Source organism: Pteropus alecto, unplaced genomic scaffold (genome assembly GCF_000325575.1).
Source record: "Pteropus alecto unplaced genomic scaffold, ASM32557v1 scaffold276, whole genome shotgun sequence".
Taxonomy (NCBI): Eukaryota; Metazoa; Chordata; class Mammalia; order Chiroptera; family Pteropodidae; genus Pteropus; species Pteropus alecto.
In genome coordinates this window covers 6,420,127-6,444,337 of record NW_006438074.1, presented here as the reverse complement: position 1 = coordinate 6,444,337, position 24,211 = coordinate 6,420,127, and the positions used below count along the sequence as shown (strand labels likewise).

General features: G+C 37.4%; 1 protein-coding gene across 3 annotated transcripts in view; it reads left to right on the top strand.

Moving 5' to 3' along the window:
- Positions 1-24,211, top strand: part of DCAF5 (DDB1 and CUL4 associated factor 5) — a 90,152-nt gene that overhangs the window by 53,781 nt on the left and 12,160 nt on the right. For all 3 annotated transcript variants that reach the window (XM_015591962.2, XM_006915154.2, XM_006915155.3), the window contains exon 7: positions 11,037-11,103. In XM_015591962.2, the coding sequence (XP_015447448.1) occupies positions 11,037-11,103 (67 nt within the window). The remainder of the gene's footprint in view (positions 1-11,036; positions 11,104-24,211) is intronic.

Sequence of the window (24,211 nt, the reverse complement as noted above, 5' to 3'; positions counted from 1 at the left end):
TTTTTCTCTCACTTTTGGTTTTGTGGTCTGTCACAAATTCATAGGTGAGTGGAGACAAGTTCCTTTTTCCTGTCTCCTACTAAACCCTTCCTAACTACATGTCTTTCACCTGCTCCATCTTTTAAAACAAGAAAGCAGATATTTACTGAGCATCTACTTGTGCCAGGTGCTATGGTAGACACATTCATGTGACTGCCAGATGGTACCCTCTTTGAGATTTTTATTCAAAGCCCTATATGCAATCTATCTTCCCCACTTTTGACTACAAATACATGGTTCGTTTATTTCTAGTATAATATTTTAATTATTCAAGTTTAATAACTTTTATCATCAGATAAGGTGACATAAATGACATCAGATTTGCTAGGCATCAATAGAAACAATTAGCGCCCCCTACCACCACCACCACCAAAAAAAAATGCTTGAACTTATTTTTTTTACTTTCTTTTTAGCCAGCCCACCTTCTAGTCTTACAGTATAGTAAGGAATCTTGCAATAAAGCAGCATTCCTTCTGCTGGAGGCTGCCTGAAGCCAAGGATTCTCCTCCTTGCTTTCTTGTCATACTTGGATTTTTTTGTTTGTCTTTCATTTTCTCTCTGAAGCCTGACTGGGTACATTCTGTCTCTCAAACTTCACAGTCCCCTCTGTATTAGTCAGTGAGCCAATCTCTTGACAGCATTAAAAAAGAAGGCCAATTTTCCACCTGCTAGCTTTTCTGGCACACACTTGTAAGACAGCACTCAGCTTTTGTTCCCTTTCACAATTCCTTAAATGGCTCTTGTCCTAGATTATGAGAGCCCAGCAGAGCAGCTCAGGCTTCTGGGAAGTAAGTCTTTCAGGCTAACAGGTATGTATTGCCTAGAAATGGACAGTGTGGTTATTTTAAAATCTTCTCTTGCTTTAGCCTCACCTAATCTTTGTCCACCTTGCTGAAAGTGGAATGGGGAAGGAAGGAAAAAGTATAATAAAGTTTTCTTGAAAGGGTTGAGTTCTGGAGTGTCTGAGCACTGGTATCACTTCACACAGGTCATTTTTTTAAACTTGATAGATGGCAAGGTCTTCAAAATCTTAATAATTAAACTATTGTATCTCATTCCCTAGAGAAAAGAGCTCACTTGTACCCTGTGAATCCAACAAGATGGCCTTGGAATATGTGGCCTGGCCTCAGACATTACATCACCACTCAACCTTTTTGTGTTGACATTATATGGGTACAGCAGAGGTACAGGAATTCACCAGTAAGTGTGTTCCAGGCCAGCGAAGCACCTTATAAAGTTATAACTTTACTTTCTTATATAACTCTACACAGTCCTGAGTAATCTCACTTGGGGCCTGGCAACCCATATGTTCTTCATCTGAAGTAAAGGCACACTTAATGGGAATTCAGCTCTTGGGTTCCATCCTATGACTTTGTTTATGACTTTAGGCTAATTTCTTCTCCTTGCCTTTCTTTTATAGCATATATTTTTAGCCCTTTAGCTTCTAAACCATTTTCTTTTATATTAATCCTCAGAGACCTTTGGGTTTGTTTCTTTGGAGAGGTTTTATCCCCATGTGAAACTGAGGCCTAGAGTGGTTTGAAATGGCAGATCTAATCAGTAGCAGAAACAGGATTAGGCATAGTCTCTTGCCTTTGATTGTACCTCTTCCTCATAGACATGCTGCCACCTGTATTATATAGATGAAGCAGTGATAGCATCTTCCATGGGCTGATGAGGAAGAGCTGAATACAGAATGTTGTGGCAGAGGAATTCCTTGTTGTATGTATTATTTAGATGAATATTTTAGGAAACGTTATTTTATAAAGAGAAGGTAGCATGAAAATAACTTGTTGATTAGGTCAACAATTTATATTTTTGAATCCCGAACTCCTTTGAAAGTCTAAAAGCTATGAATATTCATTTCAGAAAAAATGTACGTATGCACATAGCTTTGCATATAATATTAAGGAGTTTATGAAATATCTAAGACCTAGGAGTTTCAGGTATTAGCCATCCTGAATTAAGATTTTACGCATGGATTATGTCATCTTTTAGTCCATTTGCTGGTATAGTTTTAAAGTTTAGACCGCTTAAAATGCTTTGGAGTATATGCAGGCCTGCTTGATATGGTCTGGTTTATAATTGTTCAGCTGAAAAGGAACACTAGGGACCTGAGTTCTTCTTAGGAACAAATGGAATTGATGTGATCTGGTAATACAACATGACAGTTCTCCTTTAATCTGTAGTTCTGGCTAGGAGCCTGGGCGCTACTAAGAAATCCCTGGTAGATATTAATGAAGGAAACAGAGTATAATCTTTCCTGCTCTACCTCCCCCATCCTCCTTAGAGATTTTACTTTTAGTAGCTTTGCCCCTTTTTGGGGTATCTTCAAAAAAGTAAGTAATATTCCTTCCTCTGAATGGTTGAGACCTTTGCTTAAATGAAAAGTGTAAATACTCATACGCAGACTGAAATGAGGGATGCCATCTCCCCACTTCCCAGTCTACACATACAGAACCTGAGGCCCACAGAGGAGAGATTGATTGCTGACGTCCTTTTGGTTGACAGCCCCTCATCTTGCCCACGTTTCCAAAAGAGTTTTTGCCAAATAAAGATTCATCTTTAAGTAATGCAGGCTACTTTGTTACAAGCAGCTGTTGGAGATTTAGAGCATTTTAAAAATATTTCTTCCCTACTGATTATTTGACTGTTATTGGCTGTCTTTATGGAATGTTTCTTTATTAATAGAATTTTTCCTACTCAGAATCCATAAAGGTTAGTTATTTTAATAAACCAAAGAATTCCAGGAGCCTAATGGAGCTGAAACAACAAATGGTCCAAAGAAGCAAGAATCATGTAACTTCACATACAAAAAGTAGTGTTAATCTTATAGGTATGCCTATTGTATGCCTTTATTGGAAGCTAGTGGAATTCTATTTTCTTCTACCACAAATAAAATAAACCTATGGTTTGGGCCATTTCCGAAGAAAAATTTCCTAGATTGTGTTGGACAGTATCTGTGGCAGGCACTGAGTATAAATGATATGATTAAAGGTATGTTATATACCAATTTCTGGAAATAGTCTTCTAGAGAACACATCATGAAATTGTCCGATCACATATCTTCCCCCTTCTGAGCTTTGGTGATTTAAATGTTAAATTACAGTCTCTCTGCTGTTATTGATCCAGGCTAGAGAGCCATCTGGCTTTTCTATACTAGTCAGTACAGTTAATTAGACAGGCGTGCCATTTCCTGGAGAATAATTAATCAATTACTATGGAAAGACCCTTGGAGAAGACTATGTAAGTTGATAAGTACTCATTGAACAGTAACTGATTGATGTTTCCTTCTCCATCAACAGATGTTGGAGAATATCAAACGCTATGCAAGCATACACCCACCCACTCTCACACACACACACACACACACACACACACACACACACAGATTGAAGGGCCTGTTAAGACATATTCTGGGTTATTCTTGGAGTATATCAGGTAAATGGCCTGTCCCTTCTACCTTGTAGAACTTTTTCCACTTTTTAAGGTAGATTTTGAGTGGGAGTGGGTAGCATTTTTTGTTTATATCCATATTTCTAAACCCAATGAGGTCTTAAAATATAATTGGTAGGGAGTTATCTGTATTCCAAATCTGTCCCTTTCTTGGTTTAACTATTAAGGTTTAAATAAAGGTATTAGGGAGGGAGAAATAGTTGCTTTGCTTGAAGATTGCTAATAATTTTTTTTCCAGCAAGCTTCTATTCAATAAACAGTTTTGCTATGGAAGGCTATATTTAGATCCTTCTTTGAACCTTCAAGTTATTAAAAATTTCTTGTGACTTAGGTGACTACGAAAGTGGTCTGTATATTTAATGATGGGCTTCTCTGGGTATTCAGCTAGCAGTGGTCTTAAGAGCATGTGTAATTCAAGAATGTTAAGAATTGATGACGGGGGCTGGAGTTCTCGGAGGGAGTACTGGGCATTACAGCAGTCTCCCAGAGAGCAGGGAGTATTTATTACTTGAAGTAGCTATTTTTTGTATTGGTTAGTGGATTGACAGAGGACATGTGGGCAAATGAAACAGCAACAGAGTATAAATATGGTAACCTCTTTTTTTTATGTTGGTGGTGGTAGTGGTCATGGTGGTGGTTCCTTCTTGAAATCTATTGAGCGGTTGTTGCTCTGTCCTTATGCTTGAAAGCTAATATCTCCATATTGACAGTGGATTAGATTAAGAGATTAGATAAAATGTACTGGCCTCAGGTTAACTTTGCTTAAAATGACTGGGCTGCATCAAGATCAGTCAACAGATTGGCTCTTGGACAGAACAAATGAACAGTGAGATGGGTCAGAGTGCAGCCAACCTTTAACCTTTGGGACCCAGCTGGGAAAGATTATGGATGATGTGGATCCACACAACTTAGGCTCATTTTTGCAGTGATATCACCCATTTTACACCTAAAGCCAAATTTAAATTAGGTATGTCTTCTACTCTCTGATCTGAAGGAGGCTGTGGGTCTTCTACCTCACTTCCACTCGCCACAACTTAGAGCATTTTGGGAAATGGGGCTTCTGTTGCCTAGATAATGGACTACCTAAAACATTTTTTCTTCTCTTTTTGGAGGTTTGATCTATTCGTCTCATTTAGGATAAAAGGTAAAAGACTCATGTGAAGTGAGTTTTTAATTTGTCATTTACCCCTTACTATTTAGAATGAGATCAAAGAAAAGACCTAAGAGAAGATAATGAATTCTTCATATTCATGTCCCCCACTAGGCCACAAACTTAATATCATCTTATTTAGTTTTTACTTTTATAAAACTGAACGATAATCTTTACACTTTTTCATGGTGGTGTTTTAAATGTGAATGTTGGTTGTGAAGTCCAGCATCACAAAAGGGAATACAAAGGTTAAACTTAGGAATTTTTGGCAACCATTTTTTTCTATTGTGTTTCTAAAGCTTACCTATTTATAAAGCGCTATCTGGTGCCGAACTTTTGTGTTGTCTAGGCCAGAAGCCCTTTATTCCAGGTCAGCTTCAGATTCACTACCAGATTGCCTAGTAGGAATATACAGATACTGTTTTAAGTTAGATATCAAGGAAAAGAAGGAGAGAGAATCCTATACCTCCAATGTCACCACTTGAAGTTTAATTTTCTGGTTAATTCAAATAATTGTGTTTCATAAATTTGGATATAATTATGTACTTCGGGTTTCCTTTGGTAGTGATTGGTGTTGGCACTGTTTGGTCTTTGTTTTTCTTGCTCCCCACAGCAAATATTTAAATATTTGTGAGATGGCTAATCAAGACTCAGAATGCTCTTTTTGTCTTCTTAAGCACTAACCACTAATAGGGCCACAGTCAGAGGCTCCAACTCAAGTCTGGAAGGAGATGAACTCTTCCAATACGGCTTTAGAAGAGAGGAATCTTTCTAACAGCTCTGAGGATGTTTTAAATGTATCTCTGCACTCATCCCACTTAAAATAATCTGAATTTCCACAAAGCTTTAAAAAGGAAAAAGGAAGAAAGGGAGGGAGAGAGAACAAAAGAGCTCTTTTGGCTACCTTATATTTTAATACAGCCCAAAACTCTGTCCCCTCTCCTGGAATACTCATCTCCCAGATATTCACATAACTTGCTCCCTCATTTCCTTCAGTGCTCTGCTCAAAATGCCATTTTATCAGAGAGACCTTCTGTGACCACCCCATATAAAACGGAAACTAACAACCCCAGCGTTTCTTATATACCCTATGTGATGTTTAATTTTTCTCTTTACCACTTACCACCACTAAACATATTACATATACATATTCTTTAAATTCAGGTTTCCTCTACCCACTTTCCATTCACATTATATGTGTATATAATTCTTTTCCTCTTCCCACCCAGTAAAATGTAAGCTTCATGAGGGAAGAGACAGGGTGTTTTTTGATCAATTCTATTTTCATTTCCTGGAACAGTGTCCAACATATAGTCAATATTTGATAAATATATGTTTAATGAATAAAGGATGGACTCATTTTTATTTCAGTCTCCCACAGTCAGCAGTATCCGAGGCAGCCAACTTTGAATGCTGGAAGGGGCCCAGCGAACAACCATGAAATGTCATAAATGAATTCCTCAGGGCAGTTTTGTGATTGTAGTGTGTGTGAACACTTAAACGGTCTGACTAAGACAGTGGTCGGTCAAGAAATCATCCTGACCTGTTCCCTTACGGTGGTTCCAAAGGGAAAAGAGGGTCAGAAGTTGCCCTTATTCCTTGTACACATTTTTTATGTATTTTTAGGAGCTGTCGTATTAAATCCAGAAGCCTCTACTCTGTGGGAGTTTTCTTCCTTCTAAGGCAGTCTTCTCAGTCAGCGGTCTGTTTGCAAATCCCCTTTTACCTCTTCATGGCATTCCCTGCTGAATAGCTAAACAAATAGGAAAGTGCTTCACAATGAAATAGTAGAACCTCTGATAAGCCCAGCCTTGGTTCAGTCTTTTTTAATATTCATTTTTGTTCAGTTTGAGGAATGTATGGGGGGATAGAGTAGCAGGAATTCTATATGAAATTTTATAGCCTCTTTTAAACAGAGCATGAAATGATGAGATGTTGAATAATAAATTATTAATGGACAGTTCTTTGTGTTCTGTTTTCCCGTCTTAATGTGGGTCAAGTTTCAGGTGCAAGTAGTTTATTTGGATATACAGGAAATAGTAGAGGAGTGGAGAAGTGAGATAGGGAAGGGAAGAGTGATTTCTTGCACCAAGTACAACTGAGCAGTTGGAGTTTGTTTCTAAGGGGAAAGGATATAGAACACACACTTCAGAGTTATTTCCCCTGGGGACAAGGCAGCTGGGATATTGATACACCACCTCCCTTCTTCAGTCATTGGGTGAGCCTGTTCCCAAGGACTGTTCATTCTCTAAAGCCTGCAACCTACTGGGCTTTGGAGAAGCCCTTGGGCAAAGAAACCTGGATCCTGGCATTTAGAGATCCAGTGAAGTATCCAGAGCTGTAAGGCCTGAGGGATATGAGCAGGTATCAAGGAGTGAGCTGTGCCTTGCTTCCTGTTTCTGTTAAAATGGTTATTCGACAGAGCACCATCGCTTTATCTCTGCTCCTCCTTTCACCTTTTTCACCACATCTTTACCCAAGGCTCAGTGCTCAAATCTATCTTGCCTTGCCTCTTTCATGAATCACCAGGCATCTTATTTCTAATGGCACTTGGTGATTTCTACTTCATGGCATGGTAGTTGTGTACCTACACATATGTTTTCTATTTGATTTAAGCTCCTTGGGAACCCAGGTATTACCTTATATATCTTTGTAAGCACCAGTGTGCCTGGAACATAAGTGCTTGGTTTGTTAGAATGAATCTTTCCCCACTAAATAGTAGGTGGTTTTGCCAAACTGGCTGTGAGAGGAAAGCCCTTGGGCTTCTGAATTACAGATTTCTAACTTCAACTAGAATAGTGTCATAAACTGCAGGAAGTTACTGGATGGACCCTAAAGTCAGGACAATGAGGGATTTACCTTTTCTTTTTTTCTTTTTAAGGAAAAAATTTTAAGTATACAGTTTGGTATTAAGTACATTCATGTAACAACATGGATGGACCTAGAGGGTATTGTGCTGAGTGGAGTTAAGTCAGACGGAGAAAGACAAATGCCATATGACTTCACTTACCTGTAGAATCTAAAGAATAAAATACAACAGAAGCAAATTCATAGATATATGAGAACATTTTGATGGTTGCCAGATGGGTAGGGGGTTTAGGGTGTAGATAAAAAGGGGGAGAGATTAAGAAGTACAAATTGGTAGTTACAAAATAGTCATGGGGTGTAAACTATAGCCTAGGGAATATAGTCAATAATATTGTAATAACTATGTATGGTGTCAGAAGGGTACTAGATTTATCACAGTGATCACTTCGTAAGTTATATAAATATCTAATCACTATGCTGTACACCTGAAACTAATATAATATTGTATGCCAATTGTAATTGAAAAATTAAAAAAAATATTTTAAAAAATAACACAGAAAAAAATTAAGTACATTTACATTGTTGTATAACCATCACCACCATCCATCTCCAGAAGTTTTCATCTTGGAAAACTGAAAGTTTCTACCCATTAAACACAGACTTTCCTCTCCGTCCTATCCCCAACCCTTGGCAACCACCATTCTATTTTCCGCCTCTATAAATGTGACTACTCTAGGAACTTCATAAGTGGAATCATATAGTATTTGTCTTTTTGTGACTGGCTTATTTCACTTAGCATAATGGTCAAGATTCATCTATGTTGTAGCATATGGCAGAATTTCTTTCCTTGTTGAGGCTGAATAATATTCCATTGTATGTGTAGACCACATTTCGTTTATTTATTCATCTGTTGATAGACACTTGAGTTGCTTCCACCTTTTGGCTATGTGAATAATGCTATTATTAAGATAGGTATAAAACCATCTCTTAGAGATCTTGCATTCAGTTCTTTCAGATATATATCCAGAAGTGGAATTAATGGATCGTGTGGTAATTTTATTTTTAATTCTTTGAGGAACTAATTTCTATTTTTTAGATAGTAACCATCCTAATAGTGTTGTGAGAGGGTATCTCATTGTGGTTTTGATACGCATTTCCTCAGTGATTAGTGATGCTGAGCATCTTTTCATGTGCTGATTGGCCATTTATATATGACCAGTAATATAGTTCTTCTTTGAAGAAATGTCTATTCAAGTCCTTTGCCTGTTTTTTTAAATAAGTAGTTTGGTTTTTTGTTAAGGAAACTTTAATTGAAGTATTACAGAGTTAGTCTTTTGATTTTCCTCGCCTTGAGCATATTTATGTCGTGATTTGTCAGCTAACCATGGGCAGGAAGCTTAGGGATTTTCAGCTCTGATCTGGCTTCCACCATTCCTTCACAGAGTAATCATAGAATCTTAGAATTAAATGAGCCTCAGTGTCTTAGTCTGCTCTGACTGCTATAACAAAATACCACAGACTGGGTGGCTTATAAACAATAGTAATTTATTTCTCACAATTTTGGAGGCTGGAAGTCCAAGATCAGGGTGCCAGCCCAGTCAGTTTCCGATGAAGGCCCTCTCCCAGGCTGTAGATTTCCAACTTTTCCTTATTTCCTCACATGGTAGAATGGGGCTAGGGAGCTCTATTGAGTCTCTTCTGTAAAACAGTGCTAATCCCATTCATGAGGGTATGGCCCTCATGACCTAATCACTTCCCAAAGTTCTTATCGCCTGATGCCGTCACATTAGGCATTAGGATTTCAATATGTGAATTTGGAGTGGGGATACAAACATTCAGATCATAGCAGTGAGTGACCAGATGAGAAAACTGAACCCATCTCTTTTTCCACTATGTGCTCTGGGCCAAATCACTTAGCCCCTGTGGGTAGCACTTTCTTCATCTTTAAACATGCTTTTCTTTGCATTCTTTCTCATGTTCATACAAGTGTTTTTGAAAACTGGTTAATTGATTTTTAATGATTGCAAAGTATTTAGTGAAGTATTTACATTAGGCCTGAGGTTGTGTATATGTTGCACTTAATCTTTTTTGAATTGTTCACAGTATCATTCTTAAGAAATTTTCTTTAGAAAACTGTAGGCCCTTCTTTTTCTAGGGAAATAAGTAGATGGGGCCAAAAGGCAGTTCATAATGCTGACCTCAACTTAATGTAAAATACTTTTGTTAATCTTTGGAAATAAATAAGCTCTCAAAATTACTCACTAGTTGCTGTTAGATAATGTGTTTATGAGTCCTAATTAGGATAGATCCTGGCTTAGTGTCCTATCTTTTTGAGATCAAGTTGTTTGAAGCTGCCACATAAAGGGCTATTGCTTATGTCTCTGGCACTAACTTGTGGCTGGGTTGGCAATGGCTTCCTGCTCAAAGATGTTAGCTGACACCAGAGAAGTTCAGGATCCTTGCCTGGCCTTGCATAAAAGATCTCTGGGAAGGTCCTAAAATTTTTTTTCTGCATTTAATTTTTGTTTAAACTGTGGTAAAATATACATAACATAAAACTTACCATTATCACTATTTTTAAGTATACATTTCTGTGGCATTAAGTGCATTCCCATTGTTGTATAACCATCACCATATTCATGTCCAGAACTTTCATCTTCCCAAATTGAAAGTCCATACCCATTAAACAGTAGCTTCCCATTTCTCCTTCCCCCTAGTCCTTGTCTATTACAATTCTTCTTTCTGTTTCTGAATTTGTCTATTCTGGGCACCTCATATAAGTTGGATCATACAATATTTGGCTTTTTTGTATTTGGCTTATTTCGTTTAGCATAATGTCTTTAAGATTCACCCACGTTGTAGCATGTGTCAGAATTTCCATTTTAAGGCTGAATAATATTCCATTGTATGTATATACCACATTTTGTTTATCTATTCATTGATGAGCATTTGGGTTGTTTCCACTTTGGGGCTATTGTGAACATTCCTCTATGAACATTGATATACAGATATATCAATTCCCTGCTTTCAATTTTTTATATATACCTAGGAGTGGCATTGCTGGGTCATATGGTAGTTCTGTGTTTAACTTTTTGAGAAATTGCTATACTGTGTTCAACAGTGGGCGCATCATTATATATTCCCACCAGCAATGCACAAGGGTTCCAATTTCTCCGCATCCTCTCCAACACTTGTTTTCTGTTTTGGGTTTTTTTGTTTGTTTTTGTAATAGTCATCCTAATTGGTGTGAAATAGTATCTCACTATGGTTTTGATTTTTATTTCCCTAATGATTCATAATGTTTAGCATCCTTTCATGTGCTTGTTGGCCATTTGTATATTTTCTTTGGAGAAACAGGCTGATCAGGTCCTTTGCCTGATTTTTGAATCAGGTTGGTTGGTTGTTGCTGAGTTTTAGCCAAGGACCCTTTTGATTTGCAAATACTTTTAAGAAGGTGTTTGCTGTGTGGTGCTTTATGAATACATCTCCATTTGTTTTGTTTATTTTTAAAAAGTCTCTGTATAGATGGGTAGATAGATATAGGTATATTATCAATATATAAATAGTTTTTTTGTCCCAACAGTATATCCTTTCGGGCTCTGATGACTTCAACCTGTACATGTGGAGAATCCCTGCGGACCCGGAAGCAGGTGAGCATACCCCTAGTGTGAACCTGCCACTAGTGTTGGCTCTGTTGACCTTTGTCATGCTGTGCCCTGAAAGGGCAGTTCCATAGCAATATAGGAAGATATTCCTCTTTTCACATAGAAGTTTATCAGAAAAGTGACCAGAGGAAATTTTTAAATAAAAATTAGAAGCCAGATTTAACTATAACCTTCATACATAGCCATATCTGACATAATGATGCTCACTGTTTTCCTCCTAAGACCTTTTCTTTAGATTTTATAGACCTCATTTATGTCTGTTTTTCTGTCTCCTATTGCACATCTGGAGTATTTTTATCTTGCTTTTACATGCTTTTCCTTTATTATCCATCTGCAAGTTCCTGCTTGTTACTCTACAGATAGTTGTTAGGGCCTCTTCTTTTCCTTTAAGCTCCCTGGTGATGTTAACTAAAATGAATCTTTCTTTGTTGATGGACAAGTGCACTCCCTGGGGTTTGGCTGACCCTAGACATCAAAGAAATTAGGAAGAAATATTTCTGCATTTGGTCTAAAGATATTCTGGAAAAAAAAAGCCTGTAGCTTTCCATAAATTTGGATCTAGGCCAGTTAAGGTTTCAAATAGCATGGATCAGTCTTCATTCTTGATAATAGTGTCCTTACATGCTCAATTACATGTTGCACTGGTTACTTCCTACTGGGAGAAGAATGTCTGGTTTTTACTCTCAGGACAGCTCAATATAGCCATCAGCTCTGGGTGATAGATACATGGCATCAAACTGGAAGATGGCTATTAGGAAAGTGAGAGAGAACTATGCCAAGTGTCTTGCACAAAATGTGTCTGGTTATCAGAGTTTAGGGAAGTTGTTGGCTTGCCTGTTGCAGAATTAATATTATTACCAAACATCTACCTTTCAAAATTTGTTGAGGCCCACCTTTGGTGTAACTATCCTATTGCTGTGGTCTGGTTACTAAACATGTTTCAAAAGGCCTTTTTCTCCTTCTGGAATTTGAAAAACATGAGTGGAGCAGCTTACCTTTGAAGCACAACTAGATGGGACAGCAGCGTCTATCTGAACAAAAAGTGATGTTCTAGCACTAGAGATAGTTTCGTATTAAGTCTCTTGCCCCATAAATTCTAGATTGATTAGCATAGAAATAATCTTTGGACTTAATTTTATCGTTACCTGATCTTGAAAAGCTTTTAATTATTAAGTCAGTATGACTTTAAAATACAAAGTGGATAATTACCCTTCTCCCAGGACTGTTCTCTGCAATCTTTTTAATGTTTGTATAAACAACAAAAGGGGGAAAAATTAGCAATAGTATTATTGATTTTTCCCTTCTCCCTATTGATTTCTATACTGACTTAGGGTATGGGCCACTGTCAGGCTGGACTTTTATGAGTAGTGATTATGTGTAACCTCTAAGTTGGCAGGGACATGATAGCTGATTTAGGATTCCAATATTAAGACTGGGAAATGGGTAGCTGGACTTTCCAAGGGTTGTTTGTATAGGCACAAGTGGTTTAAAGGAAGCCATTTCTAGATTCTCAAATTCCCAGTATTCTTTCATAAAGTCAACATTTCTAAAAAGGTACCCATTCTCCTTTCCCACCTCCCCTTTCCCTCTGTCCTTCTCCTACCTTAACAGGAAAAAAAAAAAAAACCAGAAAACCAAAAATAGTCCACAAATTTCTGACCATTTGAACCTTAGCATGATACATTTGCCCTGGGATGTGAAAACCTCAAGGTGCCAAAAAATCTAAAGCATTCTTTAACTACTGGGCTATAACCCCACCCCACCCGCCTTATTGTCTCTCTTATCTTCTTATGAACTTATAATAATTGCTTCCATTTATATATAATGTTTTTGTAAAACATTAAAAGTTTATTTGTTTTGATCAGTTGTGTTCCAGTAATAATTGTAATGGTAATTCTAATCCAAGACAAAAATTTTAACACTTAGAGCCTTATGGTTGCAATAAATAAAGAAAAATTTAAATTTATAATTATATTTTTGTTTGTGAAACTATAACATGAATTTTCATAAAAATATATTAGGTTGAAATTTTAGGGGGTAAAGTAGAAATATTTCAAGGAGGAAAAAGGAATGATGTAAAATTTTTATTAAAAAAAGAACATGTTAGACTTCGGATTCTACGTAGAGTGTTGTAGATAGCTCCCACTGCAATAACTACAAAATCAAATTACAAAACCATATTTTTTAAGATGTCAGAGAGCTATGGCAGCAAAGTGTGCTAGAAGAACTAAAGTTCTGAAGCGGGAAGAGCCTTTCCTAGCCGAGCACAAGGTGCTTGCCATTTCCTTTCCCAGGGGCATCCATGCACAGACTGCAGATTGGGCTGCCACGGACAGACTCTCCTAAGGCCAAAAGAAATCAGTTTTCAGTGGCCATATGGGTTGACATGACAGATTGGAATCTAGAGGTACCACAAGCACATGGCCAGCCTTTTCCTGCAGGACATTTGCTAAGTGCTGGGATTGACTGGAAGCTTAGGGGGCTGGGCTGGAAAGGCAGAATAAAACTCTCAGTAATACAGTGCTTAGGAGACAAAGACCCCTTAGTGGGAGGGGCCTGCCCCACAGAGCATTTGCCATATTTTGAAACCTGCATAGGAAATGAGGATAAAAAGCTAAGCTTAAAACTTCCAAAGGACAGAACATTCTGAACAGAGGGGAACAGAGATTTGGCAGACTCTTTATTGAAAGCCCAAAAGGGCTAAACTTGAAGATGGGTCTGGACCAAAAGGCCAAGTGAAATACCCTGCAGTCTGGTACTTAGGACACCAATTCCAATTAGAGGTAGAGAACTGCCATAAGCTCCCTACACCTCTTGCCTTTGAGACATTTGAAACCAGAAGAAGACTTACTCCAACTAAAGAAGTAACCCAGCCCTGACTTACTTCCTCCTGATTGGATTGAAGCTGATCAAGGGTTTACCTAATTTTTTCAAGAATGTCATGAGTACATGCTGTATGGAGTTTCCTCAAAAAAACTAAGAATTGATCTACCATATGATCCAGCAATCCCTCTCCTGGGCATTTACCCCAAAGACTTGAAAACCCATATCCGAAAAGATATTTGCACACCGATGTTCACAGCAGCATTATTCAAGGTGGCCAGGACATGGAAGCAACCAAAGTGTCCTACAACAGATGATTGGATAAAGAAGCTGTTGTACATATATATAATGGAATATTACTCGGTCATAAGAAGAGATGAAATACTGCTGCTGTTTGCAACAACATGGATGGACCTCAAGATAATCATGTTAAGCCTTAGTCTCTTATATTAGTGTGCTACGGCTGCCATAACAAAATTCCATAGACTGGGTGACTGAAACAACAGAAATGTATTTTCTCACAGTTCTAGAGGCTGGAAATCCAAGATCAATGTGCTATCAAGTTTGATTTCTCTTGAGACCTCTCTTTAGCTTGTAGATGACCTCTTCTCACTACATTCTCACATGGCCTTTTCTCTGTGCACACAAGTCCCTGGTGTCCCTTCCTCTTCTTATGAGGTCACCAGTCCTATTGGGTTAGAATCGTACCCTTATGACTTCATTTAACCCTAATTACCTCCTTAAAGGCCTTATCTTCAGATAGTCACATTGGGGGTTATGGCTTCAACATATGAATTCGAGGGAGGCACCATTTAGCCCATGATAGTTTTATGGTCCTTTTGTACTCAACGTCCAGCATACAATAAAAAATTGTAAGGCATGAAAATATAGCCAGTAATCTAAAACTAAGAGTTTGTTGGATGTGTTTCACCTACAGAGGACAGGCTTGGTGAATAGAAGACAGGTCAATAAAAGATATCTAAATTGAAGGACAAGGAGAAAAGAAAATGGAAAGAGCAGAACATAAGAGACAAGTGGAACACAGATGATCTAATATATATGAACTCGAAGTCTCAGAAGGATAAGAGAGAAAATGAGGCAGAAGCAATATATGAAGAGATAATAGCTGAAAGAATTTTCTAAAACAAATGAAATATACTAATTCTCAGATAAGAAACTCAATAACCACAAGTAGGATAAATACACATACCTAGGGACATTGTAAGTCAAACTATTAAAAACAAAAGATAATGAGAAGCCCAAAAGCAGCCTGAGGAAATAGACGAATTACTTATAAATACGCAACAATAAGATTGATGGCCAAATTATACGATGGTGTAATAGAATGATATGTTTAAAATGCTTAAAGAATTAAAACCAGCCAACCTAGAAATCTATACCCAGGGAAAATATCCTTCAAAAATGTAGGTAAAATAAAGAATTTTTTTAAAGAAATTATGTAATTTTATTATAATTGCCTAGCTGCCTTCAATGATTTAATACGTCTAAATATTGAGCATCTACAGTGGCTAACATCACAAAAGAGAAAGGCAATTAGACATTATGTGCCTCTTGATTAAAAAAAAAACACACAATACTACCTATAGTCTTGCAAAATAAAACCACCCTGAATCTGATCAGACCTCAGGATCAGCTTTCAATTTGCAGGAAGTACAGAGGTCAGAGGAGCATATTGTACTATATTGTAAAGATATAATCCACAAAATCCAAACTGTCAGAAACCATTAGACCCATGTTCTTCAACAGATAACATTCTGATGAAAAAAGGAAAGATGGACAGGAAGAGACCTGTTGTTTAAGAAACCTAAAAGATATTAAAACAAAAGAAAACAGGCAAAACTAAAGTATTTAGGAATGCACACTTGGAATAAAAAATATTTTAAAATGCAGAGAAGTGATTAATACAGAAGTCAGGATAATGGTTACTTTAGGAATATAGAAGGGATTGTAATTGGAATGATGTACATAGTGGCCTCTGAATGACCAGAAATTCCATTTCTTGACCTACATGTTGGTTATAAAGATGTGTACTTTATAAAACTTTATTATGATGTACTTTTTATGCTGGTTTCTATATCTTTTTTTAATTCTTCAATGGAAAAAAAAAGAAAAATGAATAAATAACCATAGGTTAAAGATAAATCACAATAGAAATAAGATTTTCTTAATTGAATAAAAATGACAGAGAGGCATTCAAGTACTGCAGGGTATTTGGCCCAGATCAAGAGTCTACAAAATTTTTTGTTCATGTACCCATCTCAGAGCCATTTTTTTGAGTTATAACTGACATATAAAAAGTATATATTAAAGTACACTTTTACTGAGGAATAACTTAAACCTCTGCTAGGATGCTGCTTGGGTGCTTGTTGCCCCAGTGATTAGAGAATTCTTCCAAAAGTCTTACTCTTCACCCCTGTAGTGTTTTGAGTGGTGGCTTACTGAGAAGGGCCTTGTTATCATTTTTCTTCCTCACAGCCTTTTATTCATTTGAAGGAAGTTCTTATGTCTGCTTCTAGTTCTCCTCCAAGACAGCAACCCCAAGTTTATTTAGCAGTACTTTAAAGAAATGGATGTGCTGGTTTCTCTCCTCTGGATTTGTTCTACCCATGTTTTAAGGATTAACTGAATAAGTTCAACAGATGTAGTCAGTTTGACAAGGCCAGAGAAAATCTTTGGCTTCTTGATATTAAGTGTGGTACATGGAGTTACAGAAAGTATACTCAGGATCATACAAACTGTTTTTGGAGACCACAGAACCCATGATCTACTCATACTTAGAGTTGGCTAGAAGCCTCATGGTTTCCACATGAGCTGTGGGTTGGTCCTGGAACCCCTATCCTTTACTTGGTGCTGGGGTTTCTTTGTACACAAGGACAGGACCTTATGATTATCTCTTGTTGGATTCACTAACTGGTAGTTGAAGGGTTTGTTTTCTCTGTATTACCTTTCAACATTATACCATCAGTCTATCACAGTAAGTCTGTCCCTTTAATCATAATTTTGCTCTTCATGTAACTAAAGTACCTTTTTGGATTATTTTTAGCGAACTGTGGCTCATTTGGGGATTCAGCCTTCCTGCTACTATTCTGACAACCCATAGACATTTTTTTCTTTTTTCTTGTTTATATTTTTTTTCCTTTTTTCTATCCTTCCTTCCTTGTTCTTTTTTCATTTCTTTTGAGATATATATATATATATTTTTTTTTTATGGTGACATTGGTTAATGAAATCCAGTAAGTTTCAGGTATACAATTTAACAGTAAGGCATATATATATTGCATTGTGTGTTCACCGCCTATAGTTAGATTTTTTTCTGTCAACACATATTTGACCCCATTTATACCATCTTCCTCCCTCACCCGCTATCCTCTGATAACCACTAGTCCATTGTCCATGTTCATGAGTCTCTGTTTGTTTGTCCTGTTTGTTGCTTTTAGATTTATATCCCACATATAAGTGATATCATGTGATTTTCAACTTTCTTTCTGGATTATTTCGCTTAACATGATTATTTCGAGGTCCATCCATGTTGGCGCAAACAGCAGTATTTCATCTCTTCTTATGGCCAAGTAATATTCCATTGTATATACGTACAACAGCTTCTTTATCCAGTTATCTGTTGTAGGACACTTTGGTTGCTTCCATGTCCTGGCCACCTTGAATAATGCTGCTGTGAACATCGGTGTGCAAATATCTTTTCGGATATGGGTTTTCAAGTCTTTGGGGTAAATGCCCAGGAGAGGGATTGCTGGATCATATGGTAGATCAATTCTTAGTTTTTTTGATTTGCGTTTCCCTAATAGCTAGTAATGTTGAGCATCTTTTCATATGTTTGTCGGTCATTTGTATGTCTTCTTGGGAGAAGTGTCTATTCGGGTCTTCTGCCCATTTTTTGATTGGATTGTTTATTTTTGTTATTATTGATTGTATGAGTTCTTTGTATATTTTGGATATTAGGCCCTTATTGGAGGCGTTGCTTGCAAATACATTTGCCATCTTTTGATATTTTTATAATTAACTTCTTACTATCAAAGTAATACAGGGTACATAAATTTTAAATCAAATAATACTACAAAGATTTTTTTTTTTTAATTCAACAGTTTATTTTCCTATAACATATGCATAGTATTTTTGAATTTTCAATTTTGGACATTCTCTATTGGCTTTCTACTATTGAAATCACCCAGTTTCCCAGAATAGAAATCTTTGATCTCCTACCAGCGGGGACATTTGCCTGGCAATTGGACTATGATTCTAAGAGCCAAATAGGGCAATAGATCTGTAGCTCTCATATCTACACACATATTTTTGTTTAATTTCATCCCCAGTTTTGCCTGGTGTCTCAGTTCAAAATTTCTTTCTGTCATCAACCCCCAGGCTTCTGCTTGTTTTGCAGAAGGGATAGTCTCCTGGGCACGTGTGATGGTGAAATTGCTTTCAACTAATCCTATTTACAGCCCTACCCTTCACTCTGGCTTCAGGGATATTTAGCCCCTCTCATTTTTACATGTAATCTATTTTTAAATGTTGGCAATTAATTCATAATTCAAAAAATATTCGGCAAGATTCAGCAAGCCAACATTTGAGAACTAGATGAGGTTCTTGGGTTCTAGCTTAGAGACAAAAAGTCTATAAGGAAATTTCTAATCTGATCTACTGCCTCTGACTTAAATGTGGAATGAGGCTGAGCTCCCTCTCTTTATGCATGCCAGTAGAACATAAGATACTAAGGTGGGGTTCTATTGGGAAGCTGGCTTGCTGTTATATGCCTTAATGGCATAATCAGATGAAAAGCAATCAACATATATTGAATGCCTGCTGTGTGCTTCACAGATCATGCCAAATGCTGAGAGAACTAGATGAAAAGAAGTCCTGAGTGTGAGCCAAAAGCAAGGGCATTTTTTTCTTGACTCTTCTGTTCAGAAAGACTGACAATCACTGGAGAAATGTTTTGTTTTTTTGCTACATAAACTCCAGAGAGATGGAATTTATTTATTATATAAACAGCAGTGACTTAATGAATTGGATAAGTAATTCACATTGGGCTTCCTAGTGGGCCGAGAAAGTAATTTTGAGATGGAAGATCTAAAACCCATTGTAAAACTTGCTACCTGGCAAGATTGGGCTTGATTTTTTTTAGTTGATGTCAAATAACTCATTTCTAAAAACCTCTTTAAAAATTAGAGGAAGGAATAGAACTGGGAATTTTGCTGCGGCAAAGAAAAAGCCCATCAGAATATGTTTTACACCTCTGAAGTACGTAGGAAGAGCATCTGTTTTTATGTGATAATTCTGAAAATAAACAGACTGGCAGTTATGTATAGAGTCAGTGTGGTATATTGGAAGGAGCATTAGGCATAAAATCATACCTGGTTTTGAGTCCAGTGATGCCACTAACTAGCCAGTTGAGTGAGTCATTCTAGGCAGGTTATATAACAGCAACTAAGCCTCAGTTTCTTCTGTAAAATTGCCTCTGCCCCTACCGCCTCAAATCATAAGATGATTTAAAAGTCTTAGTAACTTTTTGAAAATTATGTGCTTTCAAATGTAAGACATTGTTATCACTATATTAATAATGTCAATGGCCATGGATTCATAGTTTCCAGTGCATTTGCTCCCCAGTAACTTAGGTATGGAAGTAATGGATTTGGCAATGTGTGGTAGGGGTGGGTGTCTGGAAAACATTCATACTGCCTTTTCCTTCTCATTTCCCTAATTCTTGTTTGTAAAGGGCTTTAGGGTTTTCACAGATAGAGTTGCTTTCCCTGAGATATGCCTCTACACTAAGACCTTACTACTTATGGAAAGAAGAACAATGTAATAGAGTTGATAGGCCTGGGTTTAAATTCCTCATCCATTCATCTTCCTAGTTAGAGGCTTTGGAAAGATTGTTTTATCTTACCTAACTTCTGTTTCTTCATCTGTAAAAAAATATTAACAATACGAACAATAACAACAATAGCTATATCTACCTTCTTAGGGATATTGTGAGAGGTACTCAGTAGCCACTCAATGATTGTTATTCCTCATTAAAGTTTTCTCTCTTTTAACTTTCCTCTGAAAAACTCTTTAGAGACCAAGACATTGTCTTCCTCTGGTGCCCTCCTTGAATAGTCGGTAAAGTTGTTTTTACATTCAGGTTGCTCTTAGTAGCTTAAGAGCGGGGAAAGTTATATGACAAATTTTCTCCTGCATGGTGCGGGGAAACATGCAGTTTCCTTTGCCAAGTCATTGCAGCCACTCCCACTGCCTGTAGTCCGAGTAAGCAGGCTAGAAACAGCTGTAAATGTATTTTCATGGCCCTGCATGTGTGTATGTGCTCTTTGTCCCTTGCATTTTCTAGACATGCATTCACTCTTAGTGAGTTAGGTCTGGGCACCTGCTTTTTCCTCCCATGTAATTGAAAGAACAACTGTTTTAAATTGATCACAAGTAGTTGGTTGCAAACACATGTGAAGTATGGATGATGAAAGAAGAACTTAGCATAATTGACTATTTTGTGCAATTAAGCATCGCTGTCTGTGGAACTCTGAGCTTTACTGATGGCCAGTGCCATCCCCATCTGACTTTTCTTAATTCTGAAGTGGTTCAAGATCCCCAGGAGGCAGCCACTGTTCTGTCTTGTCAGTGCCCTGATTGTATTTCTCTTTATGGTTTGAAACTTAGAGACCTTGGGAATGCTCACTGAGGACTTTTGGAATTGCTAAGAGGTTATTTAGATAACTCTTAGATATAACAAGGAAAAAAAGTAGTCCTTTGTCTCTTGTAGCAGTAAATTCTTAATTCTGCCAGTGGAGTCAGGAATGAAATAGATTAATTGCCCAAACAAGTACTTTATTTTGGTAGACATTAGCTTTAGTCTTCTCCTTCAAGCCTTTTTCCAGAGAAAATGATGAGATTTACTTCAATTTGTTTATTTATTGAGTATCCTTAGATAAGACATTATGCAAAGCCTGATGGGCCATTGAAAGATAAACACTTTATTGTCCTCAAAGAACTTCCAGTCTAAGAGGGATGAAAAAAGTGTGTGTGTGTGTGTGTGTGTGTGTGTGTACTCTAAATTTAAAAGTGGGCTCAAAGGCCCATAAAAAGGATGATTAAGGAGGGCTTGAAGAGATTTTGGATATCAGTAAAGCTTTCATGGAATTAGCATTAGAGAGAACTGTGAAGGTAGGTAGGATTTTAGACCCTTTATTTCTCTGCTCTTAATTATAGTAAAAATACTAAAGAAAAAAATTGATAGCAGGAAGATGGAGAAAGAGAAACACTTGGATAATCCACATATTGGATGATGGAGCCCACTAATGGAGACTGGGCTTTTTCCTGAATGCTTCTATTCCACAGTCTAATAAACTCATGTCTTTTCATTCATTTATCAAATATTTATTAAAACCTACTATTTGCTAGGCAGTGTTCTAGAGGATTGGGTACAGCAGGGCAACAAAAGAGCCCTACAGACATGGAACTTAATTCTAGAGAGGAAACACAATGAACAGTAGACACCATGAATTATATAATAAGTTTAAAAGGTTAAAGTACTATGGAAAAAGAAAAGATAGAGCAGAATAAGGGGGATAGGAAGTGGCATAGGGGTCAGGGAAATGTAGTATTAGGTAGAGTTTCAGTATAGGCCTCAATGAGAAGGTCATCTTTGAACAAAACCTTAAAGTGGTAAGGGAATTAGCCGTGCAGAAATCTTGGGGAAGAGCATTTCAGGTAAAACCAGTGTAAAGGTTCTAAAGTGAAAATGTGCCTGACGTGTTTAAGAAGCAGCGAGGAAATCGGTTTGTTGAAGCAGAGTGAGGGAGGGAGAGAGAAGTAGGGGTTGAAGTCATAGAGGTGAGTGGAGCACAGGGGTGTCTAGTCATATAGGCTTTTACTGTGAGTGAAATGGGGACCCATTAGAGAATTCTGAGCGGAAGAGTGACGTGATCTGACTTACTTTAACAGCATCACTCTAGCTGCTGAGATAAGGATAGATGGTGGGAGTAGGGCTGCCAAGAATAGAAATGAGGAGAACTAGTAGGAGTTTCACATAATACAATATGGCTTGAACCAAGGTAATAAGGGTTAAAGTCTAGATATACTTTAAAAGTTAAAACCATCAGGATTTCCTGATAGATTAGACTGGGAGATATGGGGAGCAGTGTCCTGTTCTGTAGCCCCAAGTATCATTGAGGACCACTTCCTAGCGTGACTGGTAAATTGCTGTCAGACCAAAGCATCAAGAAATCTTGACCAGGTTGCTTTTAGATTTTGAGTGGAAAGCATACTAGTCATTCTTGGAGGACTTTGTGAAAGCTAATTAAATTGACAAGAAACAGAAATAATAAGTTGGTGAGAAATGAGAGGCATCCAGACTCTTGAGAGGCCTGAGGGAGCAAATCTCTGGCTGAATGTTATGAAAAGAAGAGCTAAGTAAGGAAAGGGAGGGAATTAAGGACCTATATGCTAGCCCTTGTCTTCTCTGGGGGAATATTTGGCCTTGGCATTTGAAAAAGATCCTTTTCAGGGTTCTAAGCAAGGGATTTTCTCTGAGTCCCTTGTGTTTCCTACAATCTCCCTAAGTGAGTGAGTTACTGATGTTGGTATCTTATGAGATGGCCCAATAATTTTTTTTTTCTGAGGTCTTGCAGTAGAATAGATAAGATGATTTATAGCCTTCCCTACCTCCCTAGCATCCCTTCTGAACCAAAGGAAAGATGGAGAGAAGGGAACTTTGGTCTTGACTTATAAAAGAAGCCTACAGAGTAGTGCCAGTATGTAGAGCCAGGTAAAAGAGATGGCCCAGAGAAATGACCATTGGTTTGTACAGAACTGAATAAACAAACGATAGCTCAAGGATGAGTAAGGTCCTTTTTCCTGAGTATATACTATTTTTACTGGTACTCCATTGTTAGTAATTGGGTTAGTTAATTTGCTTGGTAGCCATGGTTGATCCACCATCTTAGAGATGATCCTCAGGGGAGATTATGAAGGTTATGTACTTCTTGGAAAAAATAATCTCTGCCTAATTCCTTCCAACTTGATCCTGCTATTGATGGTCAGGGTCTGGGTAGATAATGGAGTAGAGGAGACCCCAAGTTTTTACTGATACTGGCACTTTGACTTTAGCCACTTCAGACTAAAGAAATCTATCTATCTGAATTATTCAAATCTCCAGGACTGATAAAAATTTAGTCTCTAGAAATCTTGTGTCTAAACTGTAAGTAGCAGCTGTATTCAGTCATTTGAAACCTAGAAACTGGGAAAGGGACTCTCGACAACCTTTCTGAACCCCATTCATTGCTCTAATTTTGTGTACACAGCCTTGGTTACCTTAAACAAATGGCAGCAATAATTCTACCTGTACCAGTTTATACCATCAGTCTTGGCTCTGTTGACTTCCTCCTCTTTTCCACATTTTCAAAGTACCAGTTTGGGTGGGGAAAAGGAGAAAAGACTTTGTATTAGAATTGCTGCTAAGAAGAGAAACTAGACAAGGTCATAGTGCAGAAAGCAATAGAAACAGTTTTTCCATGGTCTGGAATTTTCAAGAATTGATACCCTTCAGTTATTCTTCAGATCTAAAAGTTACTGTAATTGTATTTCGAGTAACATTTGACAGAAAGATTGGTCGGGTTGATAAACTTTAGTTCTGTAGTAGCTAATTCTTTAAGACATGAGACCCCTGTCTTCCTTTGGTAGCACTTATTCTAGAATTGCCCTCTCCTGAAACACTATCCATTCAACAAGTGCTTACTGAGTACCTGCTTTAGTTTAGGCATTGTGCCCCAGATTCTAGGTATTCAAGAGATCCAGTTCTATTCTCATGATCTATTCAGTGTTGTTAATGTGATGAAATGTACTGTGGTGATACTCTAGAGTTTGCAGTCAAGATACCATTGGATAGAGTCTCCCCTTTCTTTTGTTTAAATTTAGGACTAAAAACGAAAACCAACCTATATGATTACTTCCAGAAAGATTTAGAAATCAGTTACGAGCTTCTGACTCCGTTCCTATTCAAACCCTTTCTTTTCTTAAAGGCTACCAGTATGGTGGAAAGGATATTAGGCATTATTGCCAAACAGACTCTTGTTGAAATCCTGGCTCTGGCATTTACTAGCTATATGACTTGGGAGAAGTTGCTTAAATTCTCTGAGTCACTTAAATTCCTTTTCTTGGAGGCAATAGGATTAAACAAAAGATTGGTACTAGATTGAACCTGAAGTTTCTTTACTAAAGACCACCTCAATGGAGTACGGATAGG